The sequence below is a fragment of the Biomphalaria glabrata genome, chromosome 6, assembly GCF_947242115.1.
Source record: "Biomphalaria glabrata chromosome 6, xgBioGlab47.1, whole genome shotgun sequence".
NCBI lineage: Eukaryota > Metazoa > Mollusca > Gastropoda > Planorbidae > Biomphalaria > Biomphalaria glabrata.
The window spans coordinates 15,491,300-15,506,091 of record NC_074716.1 but is presented as its reverse complement, the minus strand read 5'-3'; the positions used below and the strand labels follow the sequence as shown (position 1 = coordinate 15,506,091).

The 14,792-nt window shown below is 40.7% G+C and overlaps 1 protein-coding gene across 3 annotated transcripts in view; it reads right to left on the bottom strand.

Moving 5' to 3' along the window:
* The window catches only part of LOC106057613 (SH3 and multiple ankyrin repeat domains protein 1-like), a 71,966-nt gene that overhangs the window by 20,497 nt on the left and 36,677 nt on the right, over window positions 1–14,792 (bottom strand). Inside the window, exon 1 of one of the 3 annotated variants that reach the window (XM_013214883.2) lies at window positions 1,421–5,092. The exons of the other annotated variants lie outside the window; for them this stretch is intronic. Within the exon in view, the coding sequence (XP_013070337.1) occupies window positions 1,421–4,923 (3,503 nt within the window). The 5' untranslated portion in view covers window positions 4,924–5,092. Of the gene's footprint in view, window positions 1–1,420; window positions 5,093–14,792 lie in introns of those variants that run through there. 3 annotated transcript variants of the gene reach the window in all.

The window sequence follows — 14,792 nt, the reverse complement described above, 5'->3', positions numbered from 1 at the left end:
ATCTTGGATAAAATATTACATGCAGTCATCGATATAATATTTACACTAACCTTAAGTTATTTTATTTTACACTATCTTTCAATTCTTATTGTCCAATCCTCTACACATGGCTTATCTCCCTTTATATAAGAAATCTTACTCTCCCTTATGCTGCTTAGTTTTTTGTTGTTTTTACTAAAAGTTAAATTAATTAGTTACAAGTAAATAATAATATTATTGGTCAATTTTTCGATTGATTCATGTTTTGTTAGGGGCAATGAATACTTGTGCAAAGTTTCAGCTTGATCCGAGAATGGGAAGTGGGAGAAATAGCAGGTACACAATTTATAGCAGACAGAGCACGTTGAGATACGCTTTGTAATCAACTCAGATTTAGCTTAAAATTACTTAATTAATTATCACTTTAAAAGTACTCTGCGCAGGCTGGAGGCAATGCAGTAATTAGCCCAAACAAAGTTCCCTTGTAGAGGGGCCACAATTAGGTAGAAATAAAAAGTCATTTCCGACTCCTGAAGTAATTCTAAGGCCTATATAAAATAAATTAAAATGGTCTTTTTAATTAAACGCGATTCAACATATAATATACCACAAGTGGTAAACGTTTTAAAACGTCTTTCACCAAAGGGAAAAAAAAGAGCTCTTTATATTTAGAACAAAAGCCTGTGTCATAAAATTGTCTAAAACATTTCCCTGTGGGTTATACCCAAATAAGTCTTTTTGTTGAAAGCCTGAAAACAACAACAATGGTCTTTTGTACAGGAAGTTGTATGTCACTTTCTCGGAGGAAGAAACTTGGAATTCGACACGCGTCTAACATGTAACGAATCTGTGTAACAGCGCTGTTAACACAGGTCACGTGACAATGATATATACAACACATGTGACTTAATTAACTGATGAACTATGCACACACAAGGAGGTTTCATTCTTGATACTGTCAGATGGCAATTAGAGAGGAGGGGAGGGGGCGGGAGGACTAATGGGTGTGTGCCTGCATACCAAGTCGCCAGGACACTTTCAACAATATCCTTAGGGGCTGAAGTTGGCCCATGAAGAAAATATGTCAATCTTTCCGCCTGCCTCATCCCTCTACACACACACACACATACACACGCTGAGACAAGCCATAAGATCACATTATCTAGTCTATCTATCGCCATTACTCGACTGGTCGAATAAAGTAATGCGTAGAACGGCCCAGAATATTAGAACTGGATCTACTACGAAGACCACAAAAGCAAAAATACGCATCTATTATATGACAGATTTATATACAAGTTATTCGTGTAGCCATGCCCGTAAAAAGACCCCATTCTTGTATATGAAATAAAAGTCCATTAAAAACAACAACAATGGGATGGGGTGGTCAGGAAAGTGGACACAACGCTGGTATGTTTATAGTTTATTTATGGCTACTCACCTCGCTTCAACTAATCCAAAAGGTGCTGCATAGTGTGAAGTGTTATACAAAGAGGCGGAGTGCCTTGGGGTGGTGCCGTACAATTGTTCCACGCGGGTCTGCTCGTGGGGGGCCCTGCTATACACACTATATCCATCTCTCATGTAGGCCTGTCTAGCAGTGGCATACTGCTCCGGAGGAGGGGGAGGGGGCTGCTGGGGCGGAGGTAGACGAGGGTCGTCCTGGTAGTCAATTGGCACCGCCGTCATCCGAAGCTGGGGTTGAGCGTACAGGCTCTGTACCGGCCTGGCGTAGTAGTTGTTCTTATCCTTGGATAAACTCTTCCCGGAGACGGTGGCCGACTTCTTCATCAGCTTTAGTCGTTTCTTTTCCTCTTTCTCCAGCCTCTTCCTCTCTTCCTCCATTTTCTTTCTCTCCTCTTTCTCTCTCTTCAATTCCTTCTTCCACATTTTCTCATCCTGGGAGCTCTTAGAGAAGAGTGAAGGGGTGCTGGAGAAGAGAGAACGAGAGCGCAGCAGGGAGCTGGACGACGCTGTGGCGGCCGAGGGCGGCAGCCTTTCGTGGTCGTGGTTGTGGCTACTGAGCATGGTGCTCTCACCAGTGGAGTCAACCTGACCTTTACTGTCCACTATAAAGTGCTCGGAAGAGAATGTAAAATATTCGACGTTGGAGTGACTTTCGGCAGATTCCGATGATTTCGTGCCATTCTGATCATCAGAATATTCAACCTGGTAACGTAATGGTCGCTCTGGTTTACGCTTGAACGAAAAAAATCTGGCTACAAGGTTAAAAGAAGGTTTCTTTTTACTCTCTCTTTGACCCGCTTCCGACAACGAAAAGGTTGGGTCAGAGATCAAATGACCATTACCACGACGAGAAGAGTATGCTATATTATGAAGACTACCAGTAAGAGTGCGGTCAGCGCGACCACAAGCTGAAACAGTAGCAAATCTATTAAATATTTGGTCTTCACAATGAGTCAAATGGTCAAACTGTGTATTGTTATGGCTCTCGTCTGATGCATACGAGTATAATGATGCTGTGTCCCAATCGACCGGTGAGTTAATATCAAACTCAACGCTGCGAGACCTGCGTCTCAAAACTTTACTTTGGTCACTGTTGACCTGACCGTAGCTATCACTTAAATCACTAGAAGATATTATGTGTTTATACTGACCGTTTGTACACTTAGAACTGATAGAAATATTATCCGCCTTGAGTTTTGTTACATATTTCGGACCACAATCCGACAAGTTGGAATCAATCACAGTCCCTAAACAGTTGTTGACAATACCATTATTCCTTGTCACCTCGCTATCATAATGGGCCGCTGTGTTACGCTGTCCTCCACCACTGCGCCTGCTACCGCTCAGCACAGCGCTAACCTCTGTGTTGCGCCTGTATTGTGTGTCCGCTCCACTCCGCGCTTCTCCTTGGGCTAGGTCCGCCTTACTGCCTCGTCTCACTTCACTGCCGTGGCCATTCTCAGAGAGCGTGAATCTAGTAATTAGCTCCTCTTGATGTAAGAATGGTGGTTGATGGCCTTTGTACACGCTTCGCTTGGCTAATTCCACAGGTGACTCAGTGTCCTGCCCCCCTTCCCCTTTGCTTACATTTGGATCAGTGTTACTTGATACGTTCGGACTGCTATCTTGCCCGTTTTCAGACAAGGCCCTTGAATTGAGAACATTTGACCTGTCTGGGTTTAGATTTGTATGAGAAAACGATTTTTCTGTCCAAGTTTCGATTGCGGATTGACTATTATCCGGTTTTTTATGAGCAGACTGGTCCCCGTATAGGTCACAAAGGGAAGACGATGACCTTTCAGTCACAGGTGATTCAGAAAGTTTTGGCGTGTTGCCGCATCTGTCGTGTAGTGGAGAAATGTCCTCAACGGGGCAAAACTCTGTCTGAGACCTCTCACACTTTGTTTTGACTTCTTGTTCCCAGTGGACACGTCGGGTCGTTAATTCTTGGTGGACATGCTCCCGTGTGGGACTACTACAGTGCTCGCCGTGGGCTACCTCTCCATTCCCTTCACCTGTGTGAGATTCAGTGGCGTATCCTGGTATTCGGGGCGACTGATCACATTCTAATCCAGAGACTAGTTTGATCTCACTACTGTTTTCAATGACGTCTGCACCTGGTCGCACATTGGAATGTCTCGGGTATCCTGTGAAAGATGACTCAGACACCTGTCTCCCAGACGGCTCGCTTAACACGGGTAGACGACCCTGGACTCGCAACACACATGAATCATCGTGCGCTAAGGGCGTCGGCCCTGGGACGCGACGCTGGCCAACGGATTGACCCTTAAATACCAACTGCAGCTCAGACACTATATCAAAGGCAGGGGGCGGTGGTATACTCTTGCCATCTTGGCGATATATTTTAACAGGGTGTTTGCTTTCCCGTACACCCGAATTTTTGGTGGGTGGCAGCGGAGGGGGTACTGGAGGGGGTGGAGTAGATTTCATAGGAGACAAACATGAAGAGGCTTGTTGTTGGAGCGAAGGTAAAACAATGGCACATATAGGTAGAGATAAACTAGCAGGTGGGGGTGGGGGTGGTGGTGAAGGCCTGACTAGAGATACGGGTGGGGGCGATTGTTGTACAGGTGGAATCGATTGGTAATGTGTTGGAAGAGAAGAACGTCGCGGAGGTGGTTCAGGTACGGTCACAGTATCCAACGTTAAATTTGTCTCTATCTGTTGGTCAACATCTTCCCCGGGTTCTTGAGTTGTATTTCTACTTTCGATTTTATCACGCAGTTCCTGCAGAAGTGTATTCTTTTTACTTGCAGAAGGTATGAGGCGGCTCTGAGCCCGCTGACCTTTGGAAACATCTAATAGGGTGGGTGGCAGTGGAGGAGGCGGTGGTGGTGGTGGTGCCCTATATTTTTGCTTTTTCTTACCACCGAACCCATTTTTAGCATCTGGAGTTGAATCTTGCGTAAAATCATTTTTGATTAGCCACTCTCTGATTCTATCAAACTCACGACTGGAAGTTTCTCTCTGGCTTGCGGTCAAGTCTAAAATTCCATCAGACCCAAAATGGCGGTCCAGCATCTGGTACTCTAAAAGACTCGTGTTCAGATTGTTAGTTCGGACTAGGACAGGCTTGTGCTTAGAGACAGCCACACTCTTAGATCTCATTGGCGCCCTATTGGTCAAGGCACGATCGTCATCAGCTCTGGAGCGGCGAGGGGAATAAGCTGCTTCATCAGTCGTTGATAAGCTGACTTGGGCCAACACTGCATCAATCGCTCTTTCCCCAGGGTCAAAGTGACCCTCTGTTCCAATGTCACGTTGAACTTCTTGATCCGATTCCTCAAACGTATTCTCCTGCGATCTAGGAACATAGTTGGGATCGCTTTGGGAGTCATTCGTCAGAAAACGGAATCGGCCTTGATCCGGGTCGATACGACTGGCAGAGACTTTTCTGACTCCCTTCACATTAAGTGAAGAATTCCTCCTTATAATATTTTTAGGCTTGATGTTCATGATGTCAGAGGCGTAGCCCCGACGAAATTTTTATTAACTTATTGATTCTCTATTAGGCGTATAAAAAAGTGCATTCTAATAAGCCACGCCTCAGGCTGAGACATCACAAGAGGATTATCTTTTTGTTAGCTATTTCAACATTCCCAGTAAAAAAAACAAAAAAAAAAAAACAAGCACAGATCGTATGTCGTAACTCAGGATTAGGATTTAAAGAAAAAGAAAAACCCAGATGAGTCAAAACTGAATTACTGTTAGTCTGATCCAAAGATCAAAGTAGAATGAATCAGGAGGATTTGAGCACACTGGCCATCACTGCATAATATAGATGTAATACATCAGTTTGATGGAATGGAATCTATGCGATGTCAGCGATATGTTCTGACCTGTTAGCACTAGCTGAATTATTTCTGTGCCGTTCTACGAGTCTCACTTTATGTCGACACGGAATTTAATGACCTAACAAACAATGCTCTACGTGTCTTAGTGTTAGGAATGCAGTTTCTAGTTTTATTATCCAAATCAACATAACACACTTGGGTTACAAGGCTATGTCTGTAAGAAGCAAAACAACACACTTTGTCAACACATGTACTGTGTTCCATATATGACTTCGTGTTCTTAGATTTTAAGCAATAAACGCTGAGTTGCATTATAGCATCTTACAGCGTTTTTTTTTCTCATAGGATGATAATAGCAAGTGAAGAGATAACAGGTCCACGCCAAGATGAGAATAACATGTTACAATAGAAAATCTTTCACAAAAAATCGAGTAACAAGTAATATTAACAGATCCATTCCAAAGAGGAGAATAACATGTTACAGTAGAAAATCTTTCACAAAAAGTCGAATAACAAGTAATATTAACAGATCCATCCCAAAGAGCAGAATATAAGTTATACAGATGAAAAAAACAAAACAAGATGTAATAACTTCACAGACCAGACTACTGGTTCTTTTCCATCCAACATATTAACTGCATGCCTGGACAGATCGACAGAACTGGGGTAACAGCTGTAAGGCCACATTTCGCCTTATCAATAAATCATTACTCTGTTTTCACATATGTCCCAGACCATCAATCGCATCATCAACAACAGTTTTATATCGGTATCAACTACAACTCACAGCGCGTGTGGTTTTGCGTCTCCTCCTTTGCACGCGCATTTCATCAGGGAATCCTATTGGACAATTAGCGCATCTTTCGATCGATTATTGCACGATTTCAAGGGTGGATGGGTGGGTGGGGGTGGTAAAATGCCGGACAAACAATCGAGAACAGTGATATTTATTTAACTCAGATTCGGGGTCATTGTTAATCTCATGTGTTTGGAAAGGTAGCTAATGGTCCGTGGGCCGATAAATAAAACAACAAAAAAAAAAAAAGAAATGACCTCAAACAGTTGTCAGTAGACAAACTGATAGATTGGTTGCTAGGGCTGTTACATTCGGCCTATATTGTGAAGGGGAAAGGGTTTGAAATATATTGCTATTTCCGATTTGATAGTTTCTAATTCAATTGGCAAGAAAGTAGATCTAACAATAAGGAGGGCAATGTTTAAATAGCTGTCAAATTCGATGTTTACTTTTTTTTTTCGGTTAAGGAGGATGTCAAACGTTGAATGAGTTATGTATTTATTTGGGAGGGGGTGGGGGGCTGTCTGTTTTCGGCAATGTGCTGTACTGTAATTCCGACTTTGTTTTTAAATCCCCAAATGAAATTATTTCAAATAGAGAGAACACATGAAATAAAAAAGAATATTTGAAGTTAAAATATAGCTACACAAATGTCTCGTAAGTGGAATAGGAATTTAAAAAAATATTGATAGTTGTTTTAGCAAACATGCATTCAGAATAGTATTTTGTAAACATGTTTCAAAACTCACTTGGGATAAAGGATGTGAAGGCTATGTTAGGCTATTGTCATGTCTATGTATCTAAAGTTTCCTAAGAAAAACAAAACATATTTAAAAAAAAAAAACAAGTTCAGGGTCCCGCAAGCTAAACAAGAAGTTACGTAATTGTTTATTTCTACTAATACGACATGGCATGTACACTTGTCATCAACAGAACGTGTTGCTAGCCCACAAACATATGTATTTCTTCTTAGTGCTTCTTTCTTCATGTCAAGTGTTGCTAGCCCACAAACATATTTATTTCTTCTTAGTGCTTGTGTTGCTAGCCCACAAACATATGTATTTCTTCTTAGTGCTTCTTTCTTCATGTCAAGTGTTGCTAGCCCACAAACATATTTATTTCTTCTTAGTGCTTCTTTCTTCATGTCAAGTGTTGCTAGCCCACAAACATATGTATTTCTTCTTAGTGCTTCTTTCTTCATGTCAATCATAACACAGATGAAACACCGGGGCATATAATGGCTGACTCTCCCTCCCAAAAAAATAAATAAGACGCAGGATCGAACGAAGCTATAAGCCTAATGAACCTACTGCGTGTTCTTGTCATTATTGCTACACTGTAGACTGGCTAGAGCGGAACTCTTTATTAAAACGACAAAGATGTCATCAAAATATACATTCAGTGGCAGAAGAGCTCGTTCTATTCTTAGAAAATCCACTCCCGTCAATATATTTCCCCCCTCCCCTCCCTTCCAAAGCAAGCCACTTGTAGAACTCTCTTCTCATTGTTTCAGTGTAGGTCGTACTTTTAATAGTAACGTTTGCCTTTTCCGACCTTGCAATCTATAGGGCAGAGGATGTGAAGGTCATCTGTTTCTTTGGCCAACGGTTAACGAGGGTGTCATGTGGCCATCACAACGACCAACCATCTTTACTTTACCCAACTAAAGTCATGTACCCAATAGAGTTGGGTGGACTCAAAGCGTCCTAAAAATTCCGAAATTCAAAATCCCAGTCTTCACCATTTCTCGAACCCTGGACCTTAGGTTCGGAAGCCAACCACTTATCCACAGCACTCCAATACTTTTAATAGGCTAGAAGATATTCAATAGTAAAAGAAATTGTTCTCTCGTGAAGAAAATATTCTTCATTTTTTTTTAAATGATCATTGGAACTCTACCCTAAATTGATAACTTTCTTGTAGAGCATGGTTTTCAAATGATGTTAACTGTAAATAATTCTTTACAAATCTCTAAAACAGAAGAGACATAATGGATGTCCCTTGTACATTCCATTTTCTAGCCTAGGTCTACTTCCTATCAATTACCGCCCCGGAAGGCAGGGCTACCGTTACCTGTAACCTCAGTTCCTACAAGTTGACATGTACATTTGCATAATGCCAAGCTATAAAGCAAGCTCTCACATGTAAGTGAGAACTAATGTCATTCAATCCAAAGGCGTATACTGGTAGCGACTAGGCCAAGAGGAATGACTTTATAACTTCCCCAACTGTAAAGAATGAATCCTTTACAATGAATGTAAGACACTCATCAAAAAAGACAACTTCCCATCTTATCTTATCTTATAAAATACAGACGTTACTTCAAAAAAGAAGATTATTACGTCCTACGTGTCATGCATATTAACCATGCAGGGCTATTCCACACGTACACTATAAAACATAGACATGTACAAACCAATTCTTATCCCTTTATTTTTCCAATCAGGGACATTAAAGTTGGGACGCCTTTCTGTCCGTCTATCTATCCCACTAATTCCAGGTCTATGTCTCCATGTGTAATTCTGTATTCAAAACAGCCTACATCTCTAGACCTGTTGACACAAACTCACCAGACAAGCTAGACAAACAATAGTCATACATGAGGTGTATGCCAATAGGTAATTGTAATTCTGTTGTTGTTAAGAATGTCAATGTGGACCTCAAGAATGTCAATGTGGACCTCGCATTCATTTTTTTATTGCCCCCCCCCCTCCGCAATAGTTTTTGTGCTGTACGTCTGTCAGCCTATCACGTTCAGATCTCAAAATCTAAAAGCGCTATTAAAAATTCGATTACACCATCACCGTCACCGAGCTTGAAATAGGTCACGTGCCATCCACCTATGTCACGTGCCATCCAGCCAACTTCGAGCATCGTCATACAAGTCACAATGTGGTATATGGGTCCAACGAATCTTAGTATTATCTTTAGTCAATAGTCTTGGGACGCCAGTTTAAAAGTGTAGGTAGGTGTGTTTTTGAACAAGTCAGTGCCCCCACTATCATGGTTTAGCCTAGATTCGAGTCTCATGCCTGTATTTATCTAGCAGCATCCCCTAACTAAGGATTGGACGAGACAGGCTTCGAGTCAACACAATGCGGTGGGGAGGGAAGGAGTTTGTTGACAGACTTCACTTTTCTAGCAAATATTACGGCCCACTATACTTGAGCCAAACTCGTGGGTTTATAATAGTCATAGGGACACAATGCGAAGAATGGTCAAATAGAAAGGGGTGCCGCAGGTGACAAGAGAACCGCAAGTAGTTAACCTTTAGAGAGGAATGGAGTCTCTTCCAAGAAAATGGCGTCAAGACCATACATGTTTTATATTGTAGACAGGCATATAAATGAGTGTATATAGATCTAGACTTTCTAGTGACACACTTATTTTGTGTGAATTGTACACGCATGCTCTGATTTAGGGTGTACGACCGCAGAGGGTCTCGAGGGGCCTCACAACTTTACTGACCTCGCTCAGAGACACTCTTCAACCTATGAACTGCAACGGTGGGACTCCAATGATATGGGGCATCCGTTGACCATTTGCACAGGCCTCAATACAGCAAAGCCGATGCTTGTTGCGAGTATATCCTCAACATTTTGTTAATTAGTTTGGATTTTTATATTAGCGTGGTTATAATAATATTAATAATAACAATCATTGATTAGGTTTGGCTTTGTTTTCATCAAGACCAGCTATGTGTAAAGACTATTATTCTTATCTTATGAAATACAGACGTTACTTAAAAAAAGACGATTACGTCCTATGCGTCATGCATCTAGTCATGCATGTTAATATTGTTAACCAATGACTTATCAATTCTGCCAAGTCTTTGGTTTTCGACCCATGACAATAATCACCATGTTTGTTTTTTGTTAGTAAAATGTTTTACATGTTTCGGATGTTCCTTCAGAGTTGAAGATAGTTTAGTTCCTAGTCCAAACCTCCCGTAGGACGACGGGGGATGGGAGCGGGCAGGGTTTGAACCAGGGACCATCGATAAATCCAAACGACAGACCAGAGCGCAAACCGCACCTCCAGGCAGCTTTCTGAAATAGTGTAGTGAATGAGTTTTTTTTTAAATGTAATCTAACAATAGACTATTAAACCTATTTTGTTGGTATTTGACTAGCTTTTGCATAGACATGTATGTCTATGAACTCTTGTCAAAACAACTTTCCATCATGGAGGCTCGAGTTCGAATTCCGACTCAGCACTTTTTTTTTTTTTTAAATCTTGCTTGTATCAATGCGCGAATGGGAGTCTTGTCGCGATGTAGGCTAATATAGAAGACCAGGAGAGTAACTTTAGCAATTGAGTACATTTATCAGCGTAACTATCTCAACAAGTTTCATTCAAAATAAAGGTCAATCAAAATTACCAATACGATGACAAAATACTTAAACTGACTTAATTTTATAAGTGCTCTCTGATCGCACCCGAAAAGGTCAAGGTCCACTGATAAAACAAAAGTTTGTTTTTTTTTACACCAAACCTAGGCTATATAATATTGCAAGGTAGCCTATATGGTTACAGTTTGAGTCATTAAAATTAATGACATGATTGATATCCAACATAATTTATGTGCAATTTCAATCAATATAAGCAACGTTGTTTTATATTTATTTTTATATTTCACTTTCTTTTAAAATTCAGTGGCCCGGGGCCAAGCTCAACACGCCACGATAGTCACCGGAAGATAAGAAACCAAGTCAACTTCACAGTAAATAAGACAATATTGCTTATATATTGACCTACTAATGGGAGTAGCCAGGAATTTTTTTTTAGGCGGAATTCCCCCCCCCCTCTCGCGCAAAAAATGTGTGTGTGTGCGTGTATATGTGGGTGTACATAATTAATCTTTATTACATTCTGACCCTTCATTCTTCAGGAAGACGTTTATTGTACCCTAGAATAGGTTCTTCCTGGAGTTAGTGGGAAAATTGTAGACTTCCCTTGCCAGCAAGCGGGTCTGGGGGAGCGATGTGAGCGGAGCCCCGCCGCCAAGCACTATTTCCGGTATTGAAAGCCAACAAAATGCATATTCTGAAGTATCTACAGTGCATTATCCTGCTATTAAAAAAGTTTTAATTTAAAAACCTTATGTGATATTCTTACTGACTTAGATTCTCCAGTCGTTCGGCGCATTGGGGCAAGCTGTTTCCACAAAATCTGTCACTGGCAATGTCTGAAGCCTCTTCTTACTTGGAGTTCTCTGCTCTGAGGTCCTCCATGAAAGTGTGGCGCCAAGTTGTACTACGATGTCCCTGTTTGCGCTTTCCTTGTAATGACCTCCATGTCATCGCAACTCTTGGTATGTGTAGTTCATTTTGTCAGAGAAAATGTCCCGCAAACCTCATGCGATGCTCTGTCACAACCTTACTAAGGGGTCGACTCCCAGTTCGGCATAGAATTTCCTTGATTGAGACCCGATCTCTATAACTGACTCATAAAATCTGTCTTAGCCATCTTTGTTGAGCCACATTTAGTCTTTTTTCAATTTCGGATTATCCGTAAGTTGCGTTGGTCCGACCACATACCAGACAATTAAATCTTAAAGCTGTCAAACATGAACAGTAAAAAGGTTCCAACTTCGATGGGCGGGACATGTAGTCCGCATGCCAGACAATCGTCTTCCCAAACGACTTCTGTACGGGGAGTTGTGTGCAGGAAAGCGCTCTCAAGAGCTCCTTCAAGGAATGCGATATCAACATTCACGGCTGGGAAGCACTAGCTCTCTTTTTTTTCAATTTCGGCAGATGACTACTCACTTGCAATTTATTAATGTAGACCAACGACTGGAAGAAGTTTGTAACCTCTCTTGGCTACGCTCTTGGAAGTAGGTGACTGTAGTTTGCTTTAGAGTTTATATCGAAAAGCGAAGTTTTATCGCCAAAATCATCTGCTGGGGTGTTTTAAACTAAAAAATCTCGTTTTTTGTTTTTTTTTAACAAATTCAAAACCAACTTAGCTACGATCATAGAATTTGTGACTATAGTTTGCTTTAGAATAATATCGAAGAGAGGGGTTTTCAACCTCAAAACAACCTGTTGGGGGATTTTAAACTCAAAATCATCTGGAGGGGTTTTTAAACTTAAAGCCCTCTGGAGGAAAGCGGTTTAAAATCACCCCCCCCCTTTTGGGTACACTCATGGAATTTTGAGTGTACAATTTGCTTTTTTATATTGAAGAGGTGGTTTTTAGCTTCAAACCCCGCTGGAGGGGGGGGGGTAAACTCAAAACCACCTGAAGGGGTTTTAAATTAAAAGCCTTCTGGAGGAGGGGGATTTAAACTCAAAATTTCTTTTGGCTACGCTCATAGAACTTTGAGTGTGTACTTTGCTTTTTTTTTTATTTTGAAGAGGTGGTTTTTAGCTTTAAACCCCGCTGGAGGGGTTTTAAACACAATACCCCTCTTGTCTACGCTCATAGAATTTGGTGACTGATGTATGCTTTAGTCCTATATTGAAGAGGGGGTTTTATCGTAAAAAAAATAATTCGGAGGGGGTTTTCAAATCAAAATCTTTCTCAGCTATGCTCTTGGAATTTTGGCGAATGTCGTGCCTTTTATTTTTTTTTATAGAAGAGGGGGGTTTAACCATAGGGGTTTTGAACTCAAACCCCCCTTGACTACGCTGAGGCAAGTGATGGTTTAGAATTAAAATCTCACCTAAAATAAACAAAATCAAAGCAAAAAAATCAGTCACTTAATTCCGACCCCCCCCCCAACGGGGGATTTCATTTCGGGGGAGGGGGGCGGGGGTTGAATGTGACACACTACAAAGACAGTACACAAGTGGGGGAGGAAGGGGAATGTCTGTATAGTGCCGTTATGGCCAGTGACATGACAGACACAGGAGTTGGGGGGGGGATGTCTATATAGTGCCTTTATGGCTAGTGAACCAAATAGCAACAAGCAGAACTCAAAGAATCCTCTTCCATGTATCATAGATACGTTGAAATGACTTTGTTCGCTGCAAACATTTGAATTTATTTTAGTGTGTGGATGGAGATAGACTTGGAGCTTTTTCAGTAGTCATACTTTTATTTGTTATTTTTTTTAGCTTAAAAAAATTGTTCGGGAAAGAATGTTATGTCCTATTGCCAAAATCTTACGAAGGCGATGTAATTGGACTCCGGGTTGTAGTGTAATGCAAACCACAACCTGCTTTGGTATTAGCTAAGCCTACATGCCATTTTCAACTTAGGAGTCAGTGTAAGCCTCTGCTTAGGACTATAAAAAGGTCTCACGGAAATCTATATAATTTATAGAAGTGAAAACATGCCATGATTATAGTAGACAATCAAGATGAGGTGGTTGAGAAAGAGGATCTAAACCCGACTAATTGAAGTTTGAAATCTGGAGGTTTTTAGAACTGGGGTTTTAGGAGATCTGGACTTAACTATGGTCTACTAAGATCAAACGGTAAAAGGGGGGTGGGGGTGCAGATAGGCCTTATCTCTGAGATTAGATTACGAACACTATTAGGCCTACTAATAGGAACATTTGAATGGTCACTTCTATTGGTATTTTGAAAGGAGTTCACGTTGTTACTTACATATACAAAGAGAAACAAAAAAGACTTTGCTAGGTTTACTGTGCTAAGGGGGGGGGGGGAGGGCTGATGCAAAGAGTCCACTATTAACCCTCCAGCAAAAGTTGGCCTGATAAAACCATTGGACAACTTCACGTCTCTATGTCAGAGACTCAGCACACCACAGTGTGTAGAGAACACGAGAGTTAAACTACAATCTACCAACAGCTACCTACATGGTCTCTGTGATATAGGTGACGGCTGATGGCCGGATGAGGGGTCACATCTTCTTCAATGTCAAATTTGATAAGGCTTGAACTTTTGCACCCTTTCTCCCCTCCCTAACATAGAGTAGAGGCCTATTTAGCCAACCAGGTTTTAACCAAGCATCAACAACTTCATCATCTGCTTACAAGAGAATTTACAGGCCAACTCCATTGAAAAAGTGTTTTTTTTTTAAATATCCTCTCCAATACAAAAGGACACAATGTTGACAAAATAGACGCAATGTATGTGGAAACATGAAAGAAATGTTTAAAAACAAAAAAATCTTTACCAAATCTTTTTTTTTTTATTTCATGCCATCATGCCTTAATTTACATAATGAATGACTACATAGAAACAAATCAAAAGGTTTTTGTTTATTTCACACACCTAATTTAAATACCAACTGCTGAATGGAACTAATAACAGAGACAGTAGGATTGTGTTTTGGACAGTTCAGTGTTAGTTCAACTTAGGTTTTAGTCACTTCAAAAAGTGTGTGTGAGGGCAGATTTAGAGAGTACAAAGAAAACTAGAGAATAAAATATGAGAGTTTGTGTATAAAGAGAACTGAAGAAATAAGTAGAAGAGTTAATGTATAAAGAGAACTGGAGAAATAAATATAAGAGTTAGTGTATAAAGAGAACTGGGGAATACAATATGGTGGCTATAAAATAAACTACAAGGAGAGGCGACATAAAAGTGTTAGTTTTTTTAGTTATTTTTTTTTTTTAAGATCAGAGTAAAACTAAAAACAACAGCCTTTAAGTATTGGAATGAATCATGCCCCCCCCCTTCCACACACACAATATTTATCACTAAACTCACCCCCTTCCCCCCATAATATACCTGTCTTGCATTGGCTGTGAGAATGAACTTCAAAAAGTTTTCAAATAAACAAATGTTTACATAAAGTTGAGCAGCTTTACAAAAAAA